The sequence below is a fragment of the Typopeltis vanoorti genome, chromosome 3, assembly GCF_054136105.1.
Source record: "Typopeltis vanoorti isolate ZY-2024b chromosome 3, IOZ_Tvanoo_1.0, whole genome shotgun sequence".
Lineage (NCBI taxonomy): Eukaryota > Metazoa > Arthropoda > Arachnida > Uropygi > Thelyphonidae > Typopeltis > Typopeltis vanoorti.
Genome location: NC_143551.1, coordinates 46908446 through 46933641, shown reverse-complemented (window position 1 = coordinate 46933641; position 25196 = coordinate 46908446). Strand labels below are relative to the sequence as shown.

The following is a 25196-nucleotide window of genomic DNA, read 5'->3' as shown; positions in this document are numbered from 1 at the left end:
CTTTTATAGTGTGACAATTTCGATAACTCATAAAAATCCCTTGCCACTGAAATCCATATCAACCGTCATGATGCCAAAGCTTTCATATACATCTGCATTAGATAGTAGTAGATTTTATATCCGATAAAGGTTTTTGCCCCTTCTATACAGCAGACTATACAGAATACGAGTAATCCTCAAAGTTCTAAACATGGAACTTTGAGGATTAATGGGACTGGCCGGAAACATGCAGTTGGTGACGGTATCAAAGTATGCAAATTGTTTTCATGGACATCATTGGTTTCTGTCATTCACTTTGATCACACCTTGACCTCTAAATCTTACCTGGGGATTATTTCGTTTAAGATTCATTCCGTTGTCACCATGCAGCCTAATAGATCTTGATTCTTCTAGCAAGACAACTCTCCGTGTCACAAGGCTAGCATTATGCAAGCATGGTTTGAAGAGCATATAGAAACATTCCATGCTTTCCTGGCCTCCTATTTTTTTCTTAATTTGAATCCCATCGAACATTTTAGGATGGTGTAGAACGTACCATTGGCTGGTCGACTCCGCTACGTTCTGTGATACCTTCTGTAGTCTAGTGGAGTCAAGACGGATGCAAGCAGTTATCTCTGCTAAAGGAGGTTCAACATGTTGTTAGGTGGGTGGTCATAATCTTTTGGCTCATGAGTGTATTTTTAGAGAGCTTTGCTTGTCTGTGTGATCAAATTCTTTCTTAAACTTCAATCGCCATGAAGAACAAAGTCGGTATGAGGCTCGCAGGTTCTTGTACCAGTGGAAGCAATATAAGGGTATGATAAGATCACTGATTTCTAGGATCCTGCACAACGAAATCCAGGTTTCCATTATTGCCAATCTGATTATTTAAATTATTTAATCTGGAGTTTTCTCGTTGGTATGGTTTGGCAACTCGAATTCATCTTTTAGAATTAAAGGAGTCGATTTCAGAATAAATTGTTTAATAAACAAGCAAATACTTCTTGGTATACGGAGAGTGGAACTTGAGAGGAAAAAGAAATATTTTTTCTATAGAATAAGATAAAAACAAATTACACATTATCCACCTCATTATCTGTCTTTAATGTTTAAATCGCTGTAATTATTTTATTGACATAGATATCTTCTTCTTTTTCTTCTTTTTTTTTTTTGTTTTTTTTTTTTTGGTTAGCAGTCAAAAATAAATTCATTTTAATTTCAGTTTTTAAAGCTAATTTAATTAAGGACTAGAACACGCGCTACGTAGTTAGTTTACTAGTCATGAATATCATTAAGAAATTACGAGAAGAAAGCTGTTTAATAATGAACAAGGCGTTTAATGACAAACAATATTTCTTAGCATAATAATCTCTTCGCGACAAATAGCCTTATTTATGGAAATTACCTTTTTTTTTATATGAATACATGAATTATTTTAATGTGTGTAAAATTTTAAGAGATGTTTTCTTCGAGCGCGATTTATATAATTGAATGAGGAGTATAAAAAAAAAAAAAAAAAAAGAATAAAGACTGAGGAAAAAAAGTTGGTTTGATTTCTCGATCTCTTCTAATGATGGATGGGACTTCATGTAGAAGAATAACACTCATCATCAATTACACGCCACTCTCCTGGCCTCCCTCTAATGTAGAGGAAGCTGACATTATTTGGCTCACCGACACCACAAATGTCAGTCCGTTCTTGTAGTGAAGTTGGACATATTGGTTTCTAGCTCACCCGGTGTTCTGACTTTTACATAAGGTACCTTATTGTAAGGTTCATGTCAGGAGTTTGTATTGGCATGTCTAAGCTTAATGCTCTATTTCTCGAAACCACAGTTCTTGCTGGGTATTGCACATCACACACACACTGAACTGATAATAGAACTGATAAAGCGTAGGAAACTGAATTCCATCCAGAATGTTATAATACTGTGCGGTACTTTTTTTGGAATTATGACAGAGTCCTGTTCCAAAGCAGAAGCATCCTCACACGGTGACACCATCATCGCCACCACAGTTGAACAGATGGAACAATACATGCCGTTACATAACGACCTCATAATAGCCTTCATACCCAACAGCCATAACATTTGAAGTGTGCATTCGTTACTCCATATCGCAATGATTTAATTGTCCTACTGTCCAATCATGGCAAAACTGTGCATCACACAAACCAGGAATTCGGAAGTTCCATTTGCTGTAGACGTTTGTGCTGTAAAAATTATACTTCCCATCCAAAGCATTATGACCACTCAGCTTATTTCCGGCCAATCAGACTGCACGATGGGCCGAAAACAGGCTGGTGGTGATGGTGGAGCGCATGGGCGTCCGCAAAGGGAAGCAAACGAGGCACTACCCCCCCCCCCCGGATCTGCTTTTGAAAAAAAAATTAAATAATTAAATAAAAATTTATTGATGTAATTATTTATCTCCAAGCTTTGTCCCCTCCTGGAAAATATTGCTTTGTCCCCCCCCCCCCGTGGAAAATTTTCTGTGGACGCCCATGGTGGGGCGGTATCCTGGTATGTATGAGATTGTTCTCACGACATTACTGGGCTCTATCATCACCACTGAACATACCTCGGAGATTGATTATATCCAAGATATGAAAAGGGACTCGTGAAATTGCCAATTGGCAAATGAATTATGTTATCATACAAAACCATGATATTATTTTTCTGGAAGTTTTATTATTATTATTCTGAATTTTTTTTATTAAATCATTTCAATTAGTTATTACAACATGGTAATACATTTTAACATAAAAGCAACTTCTTGCTTTATTAAGGGTGGAAGCCATCACAGAGAACTAAATACGGTTTAAAATGGATTACTGGATATGCGTGAAATGACTCAAGATGCGTTGAACAACAAAATACTAAATATAGATAATACTACCAATCCCTGAAGAATACCCAAAGCTTAATAAATACGTAATAAAAGAAAGTTTAGCGAAACCATTACATGTTTATTCTATAAATCCTTGTACTGTTATAATTACCAACTGTCACGAACTGTCGGCAGAATCCCCCGACAGTTCGTGACAAAATTAGCTCGACTTGGCTGATTGTTAAAGGAGCAGAGGGTCTAGTCGAGTTATTTATTTATTTTTGAATGAGACTTGAACCGTCATTACGCCTCTTAGACAAGCGATGTGGTTATTTCTCCACTGATATCTCACCTTTTGAGAAACCAATCAGTTCTGCTGTTTTCAAAATCGTGGCTCCAGCCAGACGGGCACCCACAATAAGCCCTTTATCGAACTCCTAAGATCCTTTGTTTGTTTGTTTTTCCATTGTGATCAACACTATTCGCGATTATTTACCAACAGCATTCTTCAATAGTTGCCTAGAACACGTAAACCAATTATTTGACGTATAGTCTGTTAAGTGACCTTTACGTACATCAGCATAAAGGTCTCTAATTCATAACCTTCTGTAGTAATGGAATTGATTCAAAATTGTCCAAACCGCTGAGTATTGGGGGGGGGAAAATTAAGAAGATAAGACTATTTACATATAAAAATAGTACAGGATACCAGACGATCTCAAAGTTATCAACTTATTACGTAGATAAACAAATCTAAACGTGTCGTCTCAGTTGTCGGTGCTTATTGTATCTTGTACAGTCAATGAGGAAACAATATCAGTCTCTGATTTCCGATCCCACAGATAGTAAACAATGTGTGCAGTCATCAGTTTTGTCGTCAGACCGGATCAAACCTTTTGAAGATTTACAGAAGAATGTTAAGGCAGCAAGAGGATTAACTTTCGAAGGTGAAAAGCAAAAACACCAAAGTAAAACCCTTCGAAAGAAGTGTAACAACTCGTTATTTTCTGTTATTTTGCATCATTAAAACAATTTGAGAATTTCAATTAGAAATAATCCAAAAGCTTTTTTTTTTTTACATTTACTCATTTAATAAAAAAAAATAATAATAAAAGAAAAAAATGGGCAAAATGAAATACTTTTGGTTTTCTTTACTTTTGTTTATATTAATAATAATCGACTTCGTTGACTTTTGTACTTTACGGAAACAAATGCACATTAATTTTAATATTTTAATGTGCACTGCAGTAAAAAAAAAGATTGATGTAGGCGAAGGCAGAATAATCATAGAAAAAAATTTAACGAAATAAAATAAAAACGAAAGAAAAAACAAAACAAAACAAGAACTGTAATAAGAATTCTCTTCACAGCATTGGAACCAAGTATCTTTTCATTTTCTTATTAGTTAGCTTTGGGACCTTCACAAGCGAATTCTTGGGATTGCAACACCTTCGTATAATTACTCGGTGATTGCATGCACACGGATCATTACCCATTAAACACAAATGATCCATTTACTAAAACGATGAATGGCAAACTGCTAACGACAGGCCTCTCTCTCGTTAGTAAAAGTCCACACTCGGAATGGAAAATGTGATACAAATGACTTAGTTCTTGTCAAAGTATAATTAAAGACTGTAAAAGGGACAGGTCACTTACTAAAAAAAGATGGTGACAAAGCGGTCATCTGAAACACCACTACCGCTACAGAACAAAGAAGAGATGCTTTGAGTACTTTATAAATCTAACGAAAGAGAGCGAGTGGAAAAATACAAGCTAGTAATTAATCTTTAGAAGAAGCTCCGGAAAAATTTTCTCAATTTATTAACGCTCCCCTTCGTCATCCCTAACAACAGTGTTCGAGCCTGGAGGTGCTTTTTCAATTATTTTTAAGCGAAGCTGAAATTAAAAACAATATCTGAAAGAATTGACCGACACAAAAACAGTCTAAAATACCTTTTTTTTTTTAATTTTCTAAACCGAAGCCATCTTTTTTTTTTCCTGTAAAGTTATCCGAATTAATATCTTTTTACTTACACCTGTATGTATGTTGATTTTTCCATTAGTTGTAAAACAATGAGCTCCAAAAAATGCAAAATACTATCACTGTTGGAGCTTCATCATGTGTTAAATACATTTATTTCCACCTCGGTGAGCTTTAATATATATTTTGGCACCCCACTAACTACATGCATTATCTAAAGTCTGTAGAGATCAATTATCAGCTGTTGATTAGCTACATGGGACGCTAATATCATAAAATTATCCGATAAGAGGATCAATATTTCGGAAGTCTTCTCAACCATAAATTAATCTAATATGATATGATGCCTGTTTGCTATTTTATTCATATATTTTTTAAAAGAAACTTGAGGTGGGTTCATGGAAGAGTATTCTAGATTAAGGACAAGGTGGTCACCGTGGTGTGTCGCATATCTGAGTGTTTCTTGTACAAGTCTCAGCTAACATTCTCACAATTTAAACTACATTTAGTCCTTGAAAAGTAAACTTCAGTTAAGCTAAATGTTGGTACTTTTCTGTAGATTTTTTGACTTATTTAATTTTTCCACGGTGTGGCAAGAAATAAGAGCTGTGAATTGAAAAACTTGAACTGTCTCTCTGTTTACATTTTTTTATTCTCGTTTTCAGCTTATTGCAACCCCGGACAGTTCTTCTGTGGGGGAAAGGAATGTATTGATATTGAACGACGGTGTGATTCAAGGCCTGATTGTTTCAGCGGATTGGACGAAAAAAACTGCCGTAAGTATTAGTCGTAATTATTGTATAAACTAGCTGTTGTATTATAGTATTATAGTAGACCTTCAACAAGTCTGTTGTTCTTATTCGCTCTTTTTCATTAGATGTATTAAGGACTAAGTATTTATTTTCTTTTTTTGTGTTAATACGGCTAATAATGCTATAGAAATGAACAGAATAATAAATCAGGTAGACAATACACAACAAGACATAAAAATAGGCAGTGACAGATTTTAATACTGATGATATCTGACTCCGTATAAAACTGCATTGCAAATATACTCGTAGACAGCATTGGTGAGATACAAGATATCAGATCAGGACTGCTATTTCGTTAAAGTGAGGCGAATCGCAGACAGCAGGGAGTAGTCCTGCATGGCTAAATAAATTTGAAAATACTCAAGTCCACTAAGTGTTTTATTCTATGCATCCATCCATGATAAAAATTTGATCACCAAGAATCCGCCTTGCTAATGTTACATTTCTTTAATTCGTTCTAGTGACCATTTCACCAAACATATCGACTCTTATAAGCCAACCTTATGCCTACTACAAGGAGGGATTTTTAGTATACACAGAAAGAGGATCCATGTCCAAAGTTTGTACAGACAATGTGAACAACACCCTTCCATCTACCAGAAGAGACATTATTTTACAAAGCCTCGCCGTATCAACATGTACTCTTCTTCACTTTGAGTAAGTATATTCAATGACCATTTTTTTTTCTCTTCTTTCATTCTTTTAAAGAATCCTTGGCTAATCCAAAAGCTATTGATACTTCTATTCCTTAGATACCAATTCAATCTATTATCCAGACTGCTGAATCTAGCAATTAACTGTAAAACTGACAGACCTGACCGATTATCTGTCACTTGTAATTAAGTATATCTAATGACACCAGTAATTCATTATCTTCAAATAAAAGTATAAAGTGCCTAACGGAATTGCAGAAAGCACCCCGAATATCTGTATATGACCACAACACCAATAACAACGACGCAAACCTCAATTAATGAAATTATCTAAATTCTTAAAGTATGGCTATTTGCTAATGATGTATCAATTTTACCGATATATTCCCAACAATATCGATAATGACAAAATTCCTCTTTTTTTTTTTTTTTTATCTTTCTATACATTATCCTTGGGAAGGTAAATCATTTAGGATGTTTTTTTATAGGCCTATAAGATTGCATTCAATTGACGACGCCTTCAAAAATGAGGTCATTTTATTTGCCTACCTAATACGTAGAGTGTCTGCCTACCTTCGTTGCGCAGGAAGTAATTTTCTTTGATTGCATTTATCGTTGTAGCGCCTCGTCTAGCAATTTATCATGTTTAATTAACCTTTCTAAAGACGCCCGCTAATTTATTACTGTCGACAAAAATTTACCGGAATCCAACTACCTCTTATATTCATTTTCAACCACACCAAATGAGGCTACAGCAGAGAAGCTTTTTTCTTTTTTTTCTTTTAATTTTATTTCTTTTGTTGTTGTCCGTTTTCTTTCTAAACATCCTCTCGTCTTCCTGGTGATATTGGGAGGCAACGCCACAGCTTTACGCCGCGTTTGCATATTTTAATTAAGCACACACCACCGGCTTCTTTTCTCCACATCTGCTGATTACATATTCATCGACATATTTATAACTAATTTCTTAGTATCATCAGAACGCTAGAGGGCGCTAATGGAAAAACATTCGAAAATTAAGTTTCATTATTTTTTTTATGTTTATCTTTTGGTTCTGTGGGGAAGTAATTAATAATTTTAATGATAGCAGAAAGAGCTGAAATATCAGCATCGTGCTGAATGCATATTAAACATTAATATTTAATTGAAATGATGAAATACGAGAGCTTGTTTGCGTGATTTTTTTTATTTTTATTTTTAGCGTTATTGGAGCAAGAGAAAGGCACTTTATGCTTTGATGTAATTTATTTCCAATAAATGGTTCTTACCTTTAATGAAACGATCTATTAATAAAGAATAAAGATTCCTTAGTTCTTTAGCAATTTGTTGTCGATAAAAATCAAAATTATTGTTTAGAAGTATTAAATATTTTAATTACCTACAAGTTAATTAAAGAAAGGCTGAAAATACAGTTGCAAATCATTCGTGACGATAGGTGCATGCATTGTGCATGCAGTGCCCTCTAATGTATGCAATCGTTTTACTGAAATAAAAAAAAAAATGCCAAATATATCTCGCGCTTTGCATATTATGTGTTTTTAAATGAGGACTAATCCCAAGTTCTCATAAGATTAAACTGTATAGGCAAATATATTAATAAAAATAAAAATAACAATGGTTAATAAAAATTTTAATAATAATAATATTAAATATTATTAATAAAATAATAAAATTAGCAAAATTAGATATCGATTCCAAATCTTATATTTTTGACTTTAATGTAATTTAGTGCATTAATAAAGAAAATCTTATTTTCATTATCTACCATAAACTTTTCGCTTGATCAAGCTAATTAATTTACACACAACTTTGCTTGTAGGAAATTGCTTGAGCCAGAATTGTGAATTATTAGACTACATATGATTTATGAATATTTGTTTCTATATAAATTTGTCTCTACATTTCTTAAATACTATTATATCCTTTTAGTGTTACAGAAAACGTTGACATGCATCAAGATGAAGATGGGGAAGATGCTTATGTCCAAATGGTAGATCCATTAGCGTCCAGTGTGACGTAAGCATTATGACTTGATTCATTTTAAATTTCCTCTTAGCACCTTAATGTCAGAAATAAAATTATAAGATGCATGATAGCACAATGAAAAGAGTAGTTAGTGAAATAAATTAAAATCATAAAAATAATTTTAATCATTATTTCATAATTTTAATTTTGATTATATAAGTTATGAAATAATGATGTTTTTTACTTTTAATTAAACATTATTTCAAAATTCAGATTGAAATATTTTTTCATTACATAACTATTATTCTGTATAAAAAATAGCCTAAATTCGTGCAAACGAAGCATTCGCATGACTTTCTTACAAGCATTTTATGTTTTAGGATTATTGGATTTTAAATTACATCAACATCGATATTTTTTTAAAATATAGATTTGCCCAAGCAAGGTGCACCAGTCGTCATGTTGTATATGTTAAATGTGGAGCTTTAGGTAAGTGTTGTAGATATAATAACATAATTAAATCGAAAATAAAGATAACTGTAATGAACTATAAACAGTTAATATACAAAGTGTATCTATTTGTTCACTGATATTTGTATTCATGGGTCATTAGCTCTTTTCTAAGTCAGAAATGCTATTCTCCTTTACAAATAAATGAATTCTAAATTCACAATTTTTATAAAATAATTATTTAAATTTAAATAATTATTAAATGTATTTGTATTACATCAAGCCAGTTGTACCAACTGCTTATATTCTTATACGAGGTGAAAGAAACCTTTCACCACCATGTGAGGCGGACTAATTTATCTTCAACTGAAAAGTCCTTATAAAGGTTTCTCGCTTCATAGATCAGGTTCGAACCCAGGTCTTTCAAACCAAACAGCATCGTCATTACTGACGGAAGTTCTGAATGGTTGAAAAAAAATGCGATAGAGCTCGACCATGATGGAAATACACACCCATCGTATCGATAAAGGCACACCCTTCCTTTAAAATATCCTGCAGTTCATTAATAAAACAAAAGTTACGATATGTTTCCAAAACATAAAATTCATTAAAAAAATGGTATATTCTATGGAAATGTTAAATATGAACAAAAATGAAAAATAAAATAAAATAAATAAAAAGAGTCAGAGTGATTTTATAATAACTACGACAAGAATAAACCATAAAGTAGAAACGGAGGCCTTCAAAAGTGTGAATAGAATGTCACCGAAGAGATACTCTCCCTCCCTCCCCCCACCAAATATTGAATTATAAACCAAAAAAGAGAACTATCCGAAAAGAGATAGTATGAGAGCGAATACAAGGTCAGATACCCTGAAAGAAAGCGATCTATTTCTTTATATGTTTCCTTAGCTCCATGCAACACCAATGTCTTGCAGTTGCTAGGGGCCGAATCAGAAAACTCATTAATATTTTTCCTCCTTCAAATTACTTAAGAATCAACTGCTAGATTTTGCAGTTGCGGATTCCTCCTAGTGTATCCTTATAGTAATGAAATATCGAACATATTTTTATGTTCTCTTACTTGATGTGAGTGTACAATACTATCGATTCTGAAAACAGAGAAATCATTCAACTGTGATGTAAACTGTGTACGAAAAAGTTTGTATCAGAATATTATGATTTGTAAAATCGGAATGAAATATCGAATTTTAAAATTCTTGATATTAAATATTTTGTGTATTAACTGCTCTTAAGTTGAATACAATGATAATTGTTTTATATATTATGTGATGTTGCTGAAGCACATTAGTAAAGTTTTAATAAATTGATATTTACTTAAAAAATTCAGTTGCAATTTTTATTTTGCTAACTGCTGGTGACTTTAACATGAAATACAATAAATGCATCAATGTTGTTTTCATAATTTTATGCGTTTATTAATTCTCTTCATTCAAATTATTTTTTTAATAACATTTATGTCATTCATTAAAATATTATAGTTATGTCAAAAGTGTAAGAAATTTGACCACGGAATATATACTTTTTTGTTTACTTCTTAAAGCTTGTGGAATCCGCCCTTCGTATATTCCTCGTCCATCCAATCGCCGATCTACGCCAAACAAAACGGTTAGATCAGCGGTTCATGGAGAATGGCCTTGGCATGCAGCCCTCCTCAAAAATGGACATCATGTTTGTGACGGCACCTTAATCACCGAAAGATGGCTGCTAACAGCGACATCTTGTTTTGAAGGGTAAGTGTAAATCTTTAAATGGAAACTAATTCTCGAAAAAGTAAATAACTGTGCACGCGGTTTATAAAGATTTCTCTACAATCAATAATTCACTTTGTCGAACAGTTTCTGTAATGCAAGAAATTATTTGAAATACGTTTTTGCTATGGCAACAGTGAAACTTACATTGCGCGCTATGATTCATGGGAAACACATGGCATTTTGGTATTCTCTTTAGAAAGGATTGGTGAAAAATAAAATACATGAAAATAAGAAATAAAATATTAATATATTTTATATATCAATATTTGTATTTTAATACGTCTATTTATGAGGGTGATGATGTAGTTTTTCATTTAAATCCCAACGAAACCTTACTTGATGATCACATGACGTACAATATAAGAAATCGAAAACTGGCACAAACATAATTTTACCGATCGTGTCGTATTGGAAGAAATTACAGTAAATAAAATACCTACTGTGATTTCTATGCCTACCATGGGCATCCGCAGAGGGGGGGGGGGAACTTTCCCCCCTGGATCTACTTGTGAAAAAAAAATTAAATAATTAAATAAAAATTGATTGATGTAATTATTTGTCTCCAAGCTTTGCCTCCCCCCCCCCCCTGGAAAATTTTCTGCGGACGTCCATGATGCCTACATATCATAATTATCATCATCTGATGGTGATTTGTGGTTTTCTCATACGGCGAATGTAGCACAAAATAAACATTTCGAAGAGAACTTTGAGAAGCGGCCATACGCCCAGTAGCCTTGTACTCAGGCATATACAGTAAATCAGGTGTGAGACGGAAAGAATTTTCTCTCCTAAAGTAGCAATTTTACAAAACTCAATTCATTTATATAACACATGAGCGTCTCCTGGACTTCTTTGCTTCCATATCAGCAAATAGTCAACTAAGGTGTTCGATTTCATTAACATGTCATCACTGAACGGTTGAAAACACTTGCAACACATTAGGCTTGGAGAATTAAGGATAAGCCGTTTATGTGTGTGTGTGTGTGTGTGTGTGTGTGTGTGTGTGTGTGTGTGTGAGGCGGAGATGATTGATATTCAGCCAACGCAACTAAGGTTGTGTCGATTGATGACCTATCGCTGGTTTTCCAGCCTATTCTAATTCTATTCCATAAATGAAGTTAAGAGAACTGCTAGAAGCTTTCTTAATGACATTGTACACAAGAATAGACTTCACATATTTCACTACCTGGATTGGTGTGGTTAAATAAGGCATAATAAACATATAAGACATGAAATTTGTCTCTTTCAAAATAACTCCTCTTCTGTAGCAATATTTTTGCTGCAGTCTTTATTACGTAACACTGTTGGAAACTTTTATCGAAATCTCTTTTCGAGATATGAAAAACAGTCTTCGTCGCATTTAGCTAAAATGCCTCTGTGATGCTTTCAGCTTCTGTACCCCCCCCCCAAAAAAAAAGTCCATGGAACCAAAATGAGTGAATACGTAAATATCCTGTTACATTTCATGACGCCCGTATGCAGAAGTTGAAGGAGGTTTCTCTGATAAGTGTGTTTCTCACTTCAAAACAAACTATTACATGAGTACTCTCCTTGCCTCAGTATTATTATAAACGCATACATAGGGATTCTCTTGGCTGTGATATGGAACTCGAAATTCTCAGGGTGAGTGTTCTGGTGGCCCTTTCATTCATCAGGTCCTTTCCTTCCCAGTGAGACGTATATTACGTAATCATCATCCTCATCATCATCAGTCATTTTCTGTCCAATGCTAGGCGAAAGCTGTTCCCAAAGTCCTCCATTTAGTTCTATCTTGAGCTTTTCTATACCACTGAATTCCAGCCATCTCTTTAATCTCATCCTCCCTCCGTCACTTTGGTTTTCCTTCCATAGATTTCTCCAACTTTATAACTCTCCTATGCTCCCTTGATAACAGGTTTAAGATCTCAAATTTAAGATCTTAAACCTGTTAAAGACAAAGAAACCTAAAGGAAGGTTAATGCTAAGTTTATTATATTTCCTGTTGCACTTAAATATTATAGAACTTAATTATAAATTTAGAAGTTGAAGAATTAGTAACGGAAAATACACAAACGTAACACAATTATAGATAAACAGTGCGAAAAGTATTGGCCCACCCAAGCAGAACCACTCGATGCATAGCGCACGCAAATGACATACGAGATGGTACTCCAGGAAGATACATGAATAAACCAGCACCCGCTTATTGGAGATCTGAAGTTGCTTGAAAGCTTTTCATATTTGATCTCTAGAGAGGTAGGGATTCCAGATTGATTATAATGTATTATAGGCTAATTGTTAGCCTGTACATTACAGTGTGATAGCTTTTTTTGTGTGTGAGTGGGATCCACATAAAAATAATAAATAATGATTTGGAAATATAGGAGGAGCCTTTTCCACGAGTTTGATACTCTTATAGTTGGACTTGCATAGCTTTTCCTCAGAGGTTTTTCTTGGTTGGTTATTGAATTTTTTTCTTTAGTCTGGTAGAATCTTTGTTTCACTGATCTAGCTTGGTGAGTATCTATAGACTTCTTATTTCTGAGACTGGCAATGTTGATGAAGACTAGGAATCTTTTTCTAATTCTTCATGAGAAGCGACAGACTTTGGAAGTCGTAGACTGTTCACATATCCCCACCCTCAATATACATCACCACCATTTCGACGTTTCCATTTTCAGTTTTTTGTAACACTCACTCGTTCGATCATAAAAATATTTCTATTTTTCTAGAACGAACTGTGAGTTTAATTCATGCTATTTCATAGTTCCTTGTGAGCTTATAAATTACAGTGATATGTAATAAACACGTTGCATTTTTTTAAAAACAAAAAACGTGAAATTTTATGAGAAAACGAAGGTGGAAAATATCAATCTGGAGTTACACAATGAGAGTTACACAATGAGAGAATTTGTAACCAATAAGGAAATGTTTGAAAGTATTTAATTAAAATAAGATTTGAGACTTCTGAGAATGTGTAGATCAATTTCAGTGATACTCAAGACGCAAATAATTTATGCAGAACTGTTTTTGTTCGTTTGGAGGATTTTTATTTTTCTGAACAGTATGATCAAGTTTCCAAAAACCATAAATAAATAAAAATTGAATTTAAATAAATAAAGTTATTCTATCTAGGATGTATTAATGTGTAAAGACTCGTGATGTGTCTTTACACATCTCCTCCCCTCCCTATACATGCTCTTGTGAAAGTAAGCGCCCTCTACATACTCTAAAGGAACGTCGTTAGTAATATACTCATAAATAACATTTTTTAAAAAAATATATTTCTTCATATTTCATGGAAATGGAGTTTACACCATCTTGTATCATCATGATGTCCTAATCTTCTTTCTACTCGTTTTTTTTTAGTGATTTAATTAGCAAAATACCAACGGGCCTTGAGATAATCAAATTTCACACTTTTATTTAGCAGTATATTAGTTTTAACAACAAAGTGGAGTACCCTAAATTAAGGAGATTAGGTTTAAAACCAATAAAAAGCATTTCGTGCAGTATCTTCGCAATCGAAATTGGGTAAATAACTTTCCTGGTGTTGTCGTAATTTTCTGTTATTTAGAAGGATTTATTCCTTTCGGATCGATAATTAAACGTTTAAAAGTCCACATCGCCCTGCTATTTATATGTTGTTGGTAAGCGCGCGCTCTCTACGCTAACACATCCCTATGTTATTAGCGAAAATCGGGTTTATGGCGCGACCCGCATGTCAACTAACCCTATTAACTATAAATAACAACACCCCGCGTTCATTTACATTCTCTAGGAGCCCCAACACTCTATGGACGGTTCGGCTGGGTACTGTGAGACTATTGTCAACCTCTCCCTTCGATCAGCAGATGCGGGTGACAGGAATGGTGCGTTCGCCGGTCGGAGGCGGGAAACTTGCCTTAGTGAAGCTCGATATGCCGGTTAATGGTTCAGACTACGTAAGACCAGCATGTCTGCCAGGTCGAAATCATTCGGTATCTGATGGACTGTTCTGTGTCACGCTGGGCTGGAATGCTAAAGGTGAGTGTTCACAAATATCATTCATTATGTGTTAGTTTAATTGTTTCTAAGTCACGCATTGAGCAGTAAGTTTGGTACTAAATGAATGGTTCTGTATTTTCCCTCAAGTTTTCGAATAAATAATTAGAGTTTTCTGTTTTTGTTTTTTAACCTTTCACTATGTATTAATATTAAATTCCTATTTGCAATATTTATGAAGCTTTAATTACAAGAAATACGCAATCGATTTCCTATTGGTGTTTGGGACTTCGTCTGGCATTTGTATCGTGACGTCAGCAAAACAACTGGTGGAGAAATAAAAAATTCGTCTGCGATTTTTTAATGAATTTTCTTCGCGAATAATATTATTCGTTACGTAACCTATTCATCTGCTGAATTTCGGCAATTATTAGTGTTTAGATTAAAGTAAAAAAAAAAAAAACTGCAATTATTTGTGCCATTCGCTAAAAAAGTTTTCATTTTTTTATATAATTTTTTGTCTTTTAAATCGTAACGTAAACTTAAGCTGCTTGCATAAGTAATGTCGACCAGCTGTTTATCCTTCGTTAATAGCTATTTATAACATACGCTGAACTCATCTTCGAAGGATTTCTCTTAGGAAATGAAAATAAGAAAACCAGAAATTTATTTCGCATCCCCATCTCGTAGTCGGCTACTTAACTTCCACTAATTAAGACGCTAAAGAAGAAACCGGTCGTCACTTCAGCGACACATCAGATAAGTCCCTTTGACTGACGTGAATCGTTGCCATGGATACTTCCATTGAAGTAAATGGCGTATTACTTGAAGTGAAAGGCTTCCTAATTAAATTCGAAAACTTTGTATTCCTTTTAAACATCTGTGAGCTCTTACTACTAAACTGATAGCAACTCCTTTCATTTGGGTAACTTTGCTTATTAAAAAGATTCCGCAATTTAAAATATTCCATTCGACAAGAGTGGGTTTGAAATTCTTAGTATATTTTAATGGTGGGTCAATTCAAACGGCCAATCGTTTTTTTCATTAGTTTTTTTTTTCTTGAAAATACAGTATGTCGTTTTTAATTATTCCGTAATAATTACTACAAAAAAGGAAAATAAAACAAACTATAGATGGCGCTACGTCCTTACAGTATTTGCTGGTAATTTTAACGCATGAATATTTTCTCTTATTTAACTTGTATTTTATCAACGAATAGCTAATTAAGCCCACAGGAGCAGACAGCTTTTTTGTATGCTGTATTAATATATAAATAAAAATAAAGGATGAGAAATATTCGATTTTACATGAAAAGTTTAGAATTTAAAATTAAAATCTTTAAAAAAGAATTGTGATTGTAATAATACACTTTATTTTTAAATAAATACAAGTTTATAAGAAATTTTCATATGAATGCATCAAATATGAGGGTAATGGATAGCAATGCTGCAGCTAATGAAGCTCTAACTGAGGCTCAGCTATTGCTGTTACCCTCCTGCCATGATCAGAGCTTTAATAATAGCTCAATAACCTTATCCCTACACTGTCCGCTACAGATAACGGGGAATATGAAAAGCATTCTTGCTTCGCCCCTTTAAGCCAGTCCTTATAAGGACTATAAGGCATCAAATATCATGTTTAAGATGCATTATGATGGCTAAAATAAGTATTATTACATTTGAGTTTATATTACTAACATATTTTATCCATGGATCTACAAGAAGATGCTTGGATAATTTTCAGAAAGTTTAATTTAACGTACAAGTTAAAACTCTAATAAAAGTCTTCATGTTTCCAGATCATTTACCAAATAATATTTATAATATAGTTTTGTAGAATTAAAACATGGAATTATAAACGAGAATGTGTACTGTATTTCAGGTGAGCAACTACAACAAGTAGAGGTACTTATTACAAACCGTGAAATGTGCGATAATCTAACCACAGAATACGACAACACTACGACCCCACTTCCAGAAGGCACGAGTATAATATGCGCTGGGATTGGTAGTGAAAATTCTCATAGTAAACAAGGATGCCAAGTAAGTATTAAAGTTAGTACAAGAGAGTATCATTGCTTATCTGTCTCACATGTTTGTTGAATTTAAAGAATACAAAATAAATAAATAAAAATAAAAAATAAGGAAATTATCGTGCTGAAAATTTTAAATAATCTATTTAAATACTTGTATTATTATAATAATACCATATATTATTATAATAAAATAATAATAATAAAATCTTTCCTGCTTCCTATTTTTAGGAATAACTTCTGTTGTCAGGAGAGGAGTAATCCGCGGGCTTATATTCCTCCGCCAATGAGATCACTGCTATTCTTCCTTACCATACAGCTTGGAAGAATCTTGAAGTAGCCGCGAGACTTATTTTGACATGTTGGGTATTTAATTATTGGGATTAGTCATAATTACAGTTTAGGCAATGAGGACCTCGAAGTATATTAAGTCTGCTAACTAATTTGTCTGTTTTAGGGATTAAAACCCTATCACCTCCGCATGAGATCGGTTAACTCATCTTCACTTCGAAATCTCTTACACATGTTCTTGGGAATGCACGCTGATGCGATCTTTTTAATAATATAATAATTGAATAATAATAATTAAAAATTTGAGAGAATTTAATAATAAAAATCAGTGGCATAATCTTTTTTATTTGTATTGATTATAAGTTTTTTTTATTTATTCATTTAATCAAAAGAATTTAATTATTCTACATTAACTTAAAATCTAATTGATGATAGATTATTTTGCTATGATATTATTGAAATATTACTAAAATTATTGAAATATTATTAAAATATTACTAATATTTTTTGTTAGTGATTGTATTCTTGACTTTCTTTCTCTGTGCCACAGGGCGAAGAAGTTGCTGGAAGCCCGCTGCTGTGTTCCATTAATAGCAGATGGTATGTGATGGGTATCAGCGACCAAGAAGTGTTTTGCTCAAGGTACACGTCTCCGCGATGGTTTCACCCCACGTACGAACACGTCCAGTGGATAAGACACACTCTGGACTCATTGAGGCTGACGAACAATCCATGAACATATTTTAATGTTTGTCAAAGCTCATCTCGTTGTACAGAACACGTTGGATTCGAGGAGGGTGTATGTGTGTGTGTGCGTGTGTGCGTGCGTGCGTGCTTGTGTAAGGATGGATGGTTGTCTTTGTGTGCGAGCATAGACCAAGATAACAGTCACTTTACCGGCAGTTTGATAGGTGGTTACGCAAAGTGGAAATTAATTTTTAGGGAGTACGCATGCCTGAACGAAGCTTGCGAGTGTGCACATTGTGATGTGTCAAATAACTTTATCACCTTGATCATGGATTTTTGTACGGTCAGAATAAATTTATGTTACAAAAAAAAAAAAAAAAACTCGCTTTATCAATTTGAATATTCTACTGCACGAAAGGAAATAGTAACATTTTAAAAATTCGGTTTTGGTTTTCACAGAAACACAGAAGGACATAAACGGTATTATTGAGTAGACAACATACATAACAAGTAAAATATTACGTCTATTTATGCATAATTTTTAGTGAAGATGCTCAATTAAATTTGGAAATAGATAACAGAATTAAGCAATAAGCAAAGCTGGTGTGGTGGAAAGGCGAATAAAATTATATCGACTAAACAAAATATTAATCCAAACATTATAGATTGATAATTATATTTAAATATGATTAAGCAACACAGAAATTAAACACAAATTCAGATGGATCAGTCAGAAGTATACATAAACAAAAGTTTTTTTTTTTTTTTGGCTAGATGGGTGAAGCAAGCATGCTTTTCATATTCCCGTTATCTATAGAAGAAAACGTATGGATGGGATAATATAGAACTATAAGCTCTGATCATGGCAGGAAGGTAACAGCAATAGCTGAGCCTCAGTTAAAACCTCATTGGCTACAGCATTACTACCATCCCTAGGTACCCATTTTAGTCGCCTCGTACGATATGCATGGGCTACAGTGGGGCTATTCTTATCCAAGCCACCACACGAAGTAAACGAAAGTCCTAGAAAGGACTGGGAGATGGACTGAGTCCTTGACTCTTTACTCGGTCATCTGAATGAAGAAAATGTGTATGGATGGGGTGTTATTGAACTAAAAGCTCTAGTCATGGCTGAGTAACGGCAATAGCCGAGCCTCAGTTAAAACTTCATTGGCTACAGTTTAAATAAGGGAATATAGTGAGCAGGCATATAAATAGAAAATTAATATCGGAAAAACTCACGTAAAAGATTGTTTAATAGTATAATTTTCATCTGCGTGTCACATGCATCTTCGGTACATTTTAAGCTCAAATTAAACAATAACTGACAATTCCAAAAAGCGCCACCTAAGTAGTTAGTGTAAGATAACTAAAACGTCAATAAATTTCCTAACTATAAATAAAATAAAATAAAAAATTAAAAAAAAAATATATATATATATACACAATAAAAAGTTAGGAAAGATTAGCTGATTTATAAAGTACTATCTCCCACAAATAGGATAGACGTAGACCATCAGATCTGTTTAAGTTAGGAGAGTGAAGTAAAGTTTCGCATGTTTCTTTATAAAGCAGTTCCATGAGGAATCGACTTTTATGAAGGACTCTTGTCTTTTTCGAATGAACTCTATGTCTAGTGATGATGGCATGTTCAGGTTCAAGGTATTGAATATAAGATTGGTGTTCTTCTAGTCGAATAGAGGCAGATCTTCCTGTTTGTCCGAAATAAGATAATCCACAAGAGCAAGGAATCTGGTAGACATCTGGATAATTAAGATGTAGAAGCTTGTAATTAGGAGAAGTGAGAAAGGTGGAGATTTTTCTAAACGGTCGAAAGGCAACAAAAATATTCAGTGGTTTTAAAACTTTTGCTATGCGTTCACTAATGCCTTGCCCAAAAGGCATAGGAATGCGCGTTATTTCTTCTGGATTTGAAGAGGACAACAAAGCTCTTTTTATGAAGGAACTCTTGTATCCATTAGATAGAAAGGAAGAAGTAATATATTGCAATTCTTTCTGTAAAAGATCGTCTGAAGAACAAAAGGAGTTGGCCCGATGAACCAGTGTTTTAATAGTTCCTGTCTTTTGACTGGGATGGTGATGAGATTCAGCATGGATATAATGGCCTGTATGAGTCTTCTTTCTATCGACTGAGAAATGTAAGTTACCATCTGGTTTGCGAAGAATTAGAAGATCTAAAAAGGCTAACTGCTTATTTGATTCTACTTCTAAGGTGAACTGGATCCTTGGATAAAGTGCACTTAATTTAGAGAGAAACTGTTGAAGTTCATCTGAAGAGCCATTCCAAATAGCAAAAATATCATCAACATATCTGAACCAATGAGTAGGTCTTGGAGACTTTAAAAAGAAGTTGGAGATAGCTGGAGAAAGACGATTGCCCATTGCTGTTCCTTCAGTTTGTTGATACAAACTTATTTTTAAAGGAAAAATAACCAGAATGTATTACAAAATCAAATATTTTTACAATGTCTGAAGGAAATTCCTGTTGCAGTAATTTAATGCTTTTAGAGAAAGGAACATTTGTAAATAAAGAAACAGCATCTAAACTGATCAGGATATACTTTGGATTTCAAAAATAAAATTTCAGATCTTCATTTGGACGTTTCGGATATCGTGATCAGTTTAGATGTTGTTTCTTTATTTACAAATGTTTCTTTATCTGACAGCATTGAATTACTGCAACAGGAATTTCCTTCAGACATTGTAAAAATATGATTTTGTAATACGTTCTGGTTATTTTTCCTTAACTATCTATAATTTACACTAAGATAGTCTTTACAACCAATAATTAATATGTACATAAAATAATTAGATATAAATACTCGTAAAAAAAAAGGTAATATGTTCTTTTTATGTAAAAGATAAACCATAATTTGCCATTAACACTGAAAAGATATTAAAAATCTCTGACCTAGTTTATTATCACATTATTATAAGCAGCATGAGCTGGTTATGTATTCGAAAAGTTATGTACATTGATTGCTTGGAGTGAAGTTGTTTAGAGCCGACTTTATATCTCGCAAGGATTAAAGTAGATTGTTTCACCTTTCTTGTTGCCGCTACGTTGTATAGCCGACCGTAACAAGGACCTTTATAGCCTCCGGGTGACCTAACGTAGTCAAGGCAATGAAGGTCTCAAATCTGATGTATGTTTTAAACCACAAAGAGATCGATGGCAAAGAGACGACGAGCTGTGTTTGATGAAGACTCAACCTTAATTTATTTCCTGGACAAATATTGCACGGCGCTTGTGATTACGAAGTTCAAAGTTAAAAAAAAAAAATCAAAAAAGTTCTAACTTTATTTAAACTTTCCACTCAGTTACTAGATAAACAGAGAGGGCTAATAAGTCAGTAAATTCATTCAGTAACGATCTAACCAGTGCTGCCATCTTTAAGTTAAAGCCAGCCAATTGCATGTGTAGTCAATTGCCAAACGTAAGGTCAATAGAAAAACCTGTAGAATGGAATTAAAAAAAAAAAAGAAAAGAAAAAGTATTTATTTTTAGCGTGAATAAAATCTACAAAAAAAAAAAAAAAAAAAAAAAATCGAAAATTACTTTAACAGTGTATTAAATATATTCAACGTTATCAAAACTTCACTTTTAAGTCACTGTGTGTCAACCTCAGAGGGTGTCAAAATAATTCAACGGCTAGACCATATCTTATCACTCGCTCCAAACTCCCTTTCTCTGTTCCTCTGGGTCTCTAAGACTACCAATCGAGTGACGGCCAACAGCTTCCAATGTTATTTAGACGTACAGAGACTTAAGTCATTCTTCAAAATGTTAGTCACTCCTACAATAATGCGTCCACCGTCGATTTGAGCACAAGCTGGCGATAGGACTGGAATGAAAACATGGGAGGCTTCGAAGGTGTGTTATTCTCTTAATTAGAGTGTGCGCGCGCTAACAGAGAGTGTCATGAATCGAAAGTGGAAAAAAAAATGTGATTAATCACCCCATGTAGTTAGGGCAACACAAATTAATTACTTAACATGGCCGCGAAGAAAATATTTAGGGAGGTGATTAATTTGAAAGGAAGTCTTGCTTAACTACAATCAAGGAAAAGCGACAATCCTCCCTCTCTCTCTCTCTCTCTCTCTCTCTCTCTCTACTTTTCATACAGAGAAATTAAGTTCTTTTTAATCTGTTAGTGTAGTTTGGGAAAAGAGGCAAGAGTTTAGTTAGTTAATTGTTGTGTGTGTGTGTGTGTGTGTGTGACACTCGCCCATGTCAGAAATAGTAATGTCAGAGATACGTCCTTACTTGCTTTCAGAATAAGAGGTATTGAATTTGGATTCAGAAGTGCACAGAAATCTTGTGTCTGAGGTTTGCACTTAGCTTTTTCACCTTAAGCAAACAAATCCGTGCCTTTTAAAATTAATTTACTTTTAAAAAAGTAAAATAAAGTTCGATTTACATAACTCAGGCCTTTTCGTTATTTATTTTTTTTGAAATTCAGCTTCTCTTTTGATATGGTTCCTCCGCTAGAAACTCTCCTTTTAAGCCGAAATGTATTATCGCACATTAATTGGAGAAAGTTGACCTAAAATCCAATATTCTTAAGTTCGTCTCCATTCTTACAGAAGCACCTAGAAATTCTTTACCCCCCTAATTTTTTCCTTCTAATGTATTATGCAATATTTTCTGCTGGGATATCATTAAACCAACAATCAGCAGCTGTGACCAACATAAAAAAAAGGATTGTTACAACCCAGTATATGTTAGTCGTGTAAAATTAATGAATTTTTATGAGGATAATGATGAGGATGGTAATGGTGATAAATTTCTATGATGAAAGAGACTTGTTTTGCTTTTCGGTTCTGCAAGCGAAATTTATTTTTCATGTAATACTGTGGCAGTAAAGAAACGCATTTTTGTTTCCTCAGGGCAGGGTGTTAAACAATATGAATGTTTCCCTTTATCTAATGGGGGGGCATTCAACATGTTGATTGCTATGCCCGTCGTGTTATGATTTCAAACAGTTTCAATCCTTCTTCCGAAATGGCCGAAATGCAAATCATCATCATCTAACAGACACTTAAGCGCCCACGACCTTCCAATGTTCTTGCATTTCAGCAGGTACCTGAATTAATGACCTCTGACCAGAGCAAGTAGGCTATTTTCCTCCCAAAACTCTGATTTTTAACTCACACCACAATTCGACTATAAAACGCATACTATTACAGACAATATTACATTGTTAGAGTTTAGGGCCACAAGATGGCGGCAGTTGTCTGCCGTCTCCCCTCCCTCCCTTCGAGGCCTGGACCTTTTCTGGAAGCTTCTACCAACCTTGATAGCTTGGACTCATTATCAATAATGCTTGAGGAATGGATACGAGCTTCCTACTTTTCATCAAAACAACTAAAGGAGTTCCGCTTACGCCTTCTGATGATTAAAAGGCGTTATAGAATTTATTTTTTATTTATTTCAGTTTTAAATTTTATATTGTTTTATTTTCTGAAACTTTACATTACAGTGGAGTTTTCTTCGAACTGCCTTTATGGGAATTTTGAAGCCATTCTTATTTCTTTTTGGACGGATCGAAATCCTAGAAGGATTTTTTTACTTCATGATAGGTGCTAATGATCGTTACTTGAAATCATTCATGTAATAGTATTTATTTCTAGACCTTTTGAATACCTTCCTCTTTGTCAAAATATTTTTAAAAGAAAAATTAAATAAAACTTTATGTAAATATATTAAATTAATCCTTCTTCTTCTCCTTAGCAATTCAAATTTCTAATTAATGAGCTTTTTTTTTATTTTTTTGTTTTTTTTTTCACTTACTGCATTTACTTATCCTAACTTCATTTATTCGAGTAAGAAAATATGTGGTAAATGAGGGTTCGCTTACTTATCCCCAGAGAGTATGATAAAGTTCTTCTGCATTACAATTGTCAGATGAATTCGCTTACGAGGGGAGTCGGGAAAGTTTTGATAAACACCTAGAACAAAAATTAATTAATTGTATGTTATGTCTTCTTATATATCTTAAAAAAATTATTATTATTTGACGAAACATGAGGGTTAAAGGGTTTTAAGATATGTTCTTTCGTTCTATCAGTGGCTTTAATATCATTTTTGTTTTATATGTTTATCAGAACTATTCGTATATTTCGAAGAAACCTTCTTAAGACAAAATGTGATGCTTCCCTAATCGAAAAAAGCAAATATTTTCCAAGAAAGGAATCTAAAACCTTAATAGTTTAAAGAATAAAACATAAAATAAAACAAAGAATAAAAATTTGCTTTTTTTGGGCAGAACATATTCCTGCCTTCTCTTTGAGAAGTCAATCCTCAAACACATTCTAATCGAAATCTGTTAAGTAAACACAGTTTTACAGAAAAAGAGCCAAACTATAGAATAAATTATGCATATTATGTATTTAAATTATTTAGGAGATAAGGAAGGGAAAAGAAGAATGAGAAACACAGTGTGTGTGTGCGTGGTATAAAAATATACTTACCTTAATGATTTTCTTAAAGATGGCTAAGCAGGAGGAGTAGCGCAAGTGGTGTGATTTATGGTTATGCAGTTGACATTGTTTGCCAAACATATTCTCTCATTACTATCAATATGCACATCTCATTACTTCCTACCTCACAAAAAAAAAAAAAAAAAAAAGCAGGAATCAGGTGCGGCTGTAAGCCATAAAGAAATAACTTGTTTCTTCTTAGATGTCCCAATTCCTTGTTTTATTTGCGTAAACATCTTACCAAATATTTTTCCCCTTATTGATCAGTTGTTTACACTTATTCCACTTCCCAATTCCCGGATGCAAACGAACTAAAAAAAAAAAAATGTGTTTATATATCCCGGCTAAAGCGAAACTTATTTAGTTGCGAACAGCAAAACACGAGTTGGCTAAAAATTTGTCCTGCATTTTCGTTTAGTTAAATTTTTACTTCTCTGTGTATCGTCTGCCGGGACGAACTGTCGTTGTATATTTCATTCAGCGCTGAAAAAATACGGAGGCTTCTTCAACAAAACAAAATACAGTATATCATCTTACTCGCGTACGCTATTCAAACAAAAGGGGACTAAAAATAAAAAAACACGCGTGAAAACAACGCATTGGGTGGAGGGATGGTTGTCCCCGAATTCTCATTTAGCGAAAAGCATTTGTTACCGTAGTAACGCGAGTGCGCAAATATGAATTTTTGTTTCACTGCAAACTTTATTGAATAACAGGTGGCTCCTTCGGGAAAATTCTTCACAAATGTTGCGAGAATAAAACAGATGTGTTGTCTTTTGGTTCAGAATTTCCTGTTATTGAATCTTTTGAAAGCTTTTCTTTTGTTTATTTCCTTTCAAAGTCACATACGTAGCTAATATTTCACTTCATAAAAAAGAGAATATTTGAGAGAGACAGAAAAAGCATGGAACGAGAAGGAGAAAAAATTATTTGGATAAACAACGTTGGAAATTATAGTTCTACAAATGCTAATCTAGTGGAAGTCGTTTTTTATTTTCAGTTGAATGAGAATGATGTTAAATTTAAACATGAGCAGATTTGATTGTGAATCGGGTTTTTTAGAATCACTGCCAAGGCATGCCCGTATCAGTGCACGCTACACTTTTCTATCATATTTTCTTTAAACCATACAATTCTTTCTTTCAAATAGGAAAAAAAAATCTGTTTGTTTATTTTATTTATTCGTATATTTAATTAATATATATAATTTCAAAAGTTTTCTTTGAGCGTAAAAGACAGATACAACGTTACCATCCATCTTGTTGCGATATC

The 25196-nt window shown here is 33.6% G+C and overlaps 1 protein-coding gene and 1 long non-coding RNA gene across 2 annotated transcripts in view; one reads left to right on the top strand and one right to left on the bottom strand.

The window, feature by feature from the left end:
• Nucleotides 1–17753, top strand: part of LOC150108102 (atrial natriuretic peptide-converting enzyme-like) — a 201985-nt gene extending 184232 nt beyond the window's left edge. The window contains exons 10-17 of the mRNA XM_090415588.1: nt 5458–5568; nt 6066–6261; nt 8187–8273; nt 8653–8711; nt 10237–10426; nt 14208–14452; nt 16292–16452; nt 17284–17753. Coding sequence (XP_090271714.1) covers nt 5458–5568; nt 6066–6261; nt 8187–8273; nt 8653–8711; nt 10237–10426; nt 14208–14452; nt 16292–16452; nt 17284–17469 — 1235 coding nt within the window. The 3' untranslated portion in view covers nt 17470–17753. The remainder of the gene's footprint in view (nt 1–5457; nt 5569–6065; nt 6262–8186; nt 8274–8652; nt 8712–10236; nt 10427–14207; nt 14453–16291; nt 16453–17283) is intronic.
• LOC150108101 (uncharacterized) lies at nt 8194–24044 on the bottom strand. The gene is made up of 3 exons (XR_016550644.1): nt 23916–24044; nt 23303–23393; nt 8194–8316 (listed from the first exon to the last, which is right to left on the bottom strand). It is a non-coding gene; the product is annotated as an uncharacterized LOC150108101 (long non-coding RNA).
• Nucleotides 24045–25196: the final 1152 nt, after the last annotated feature.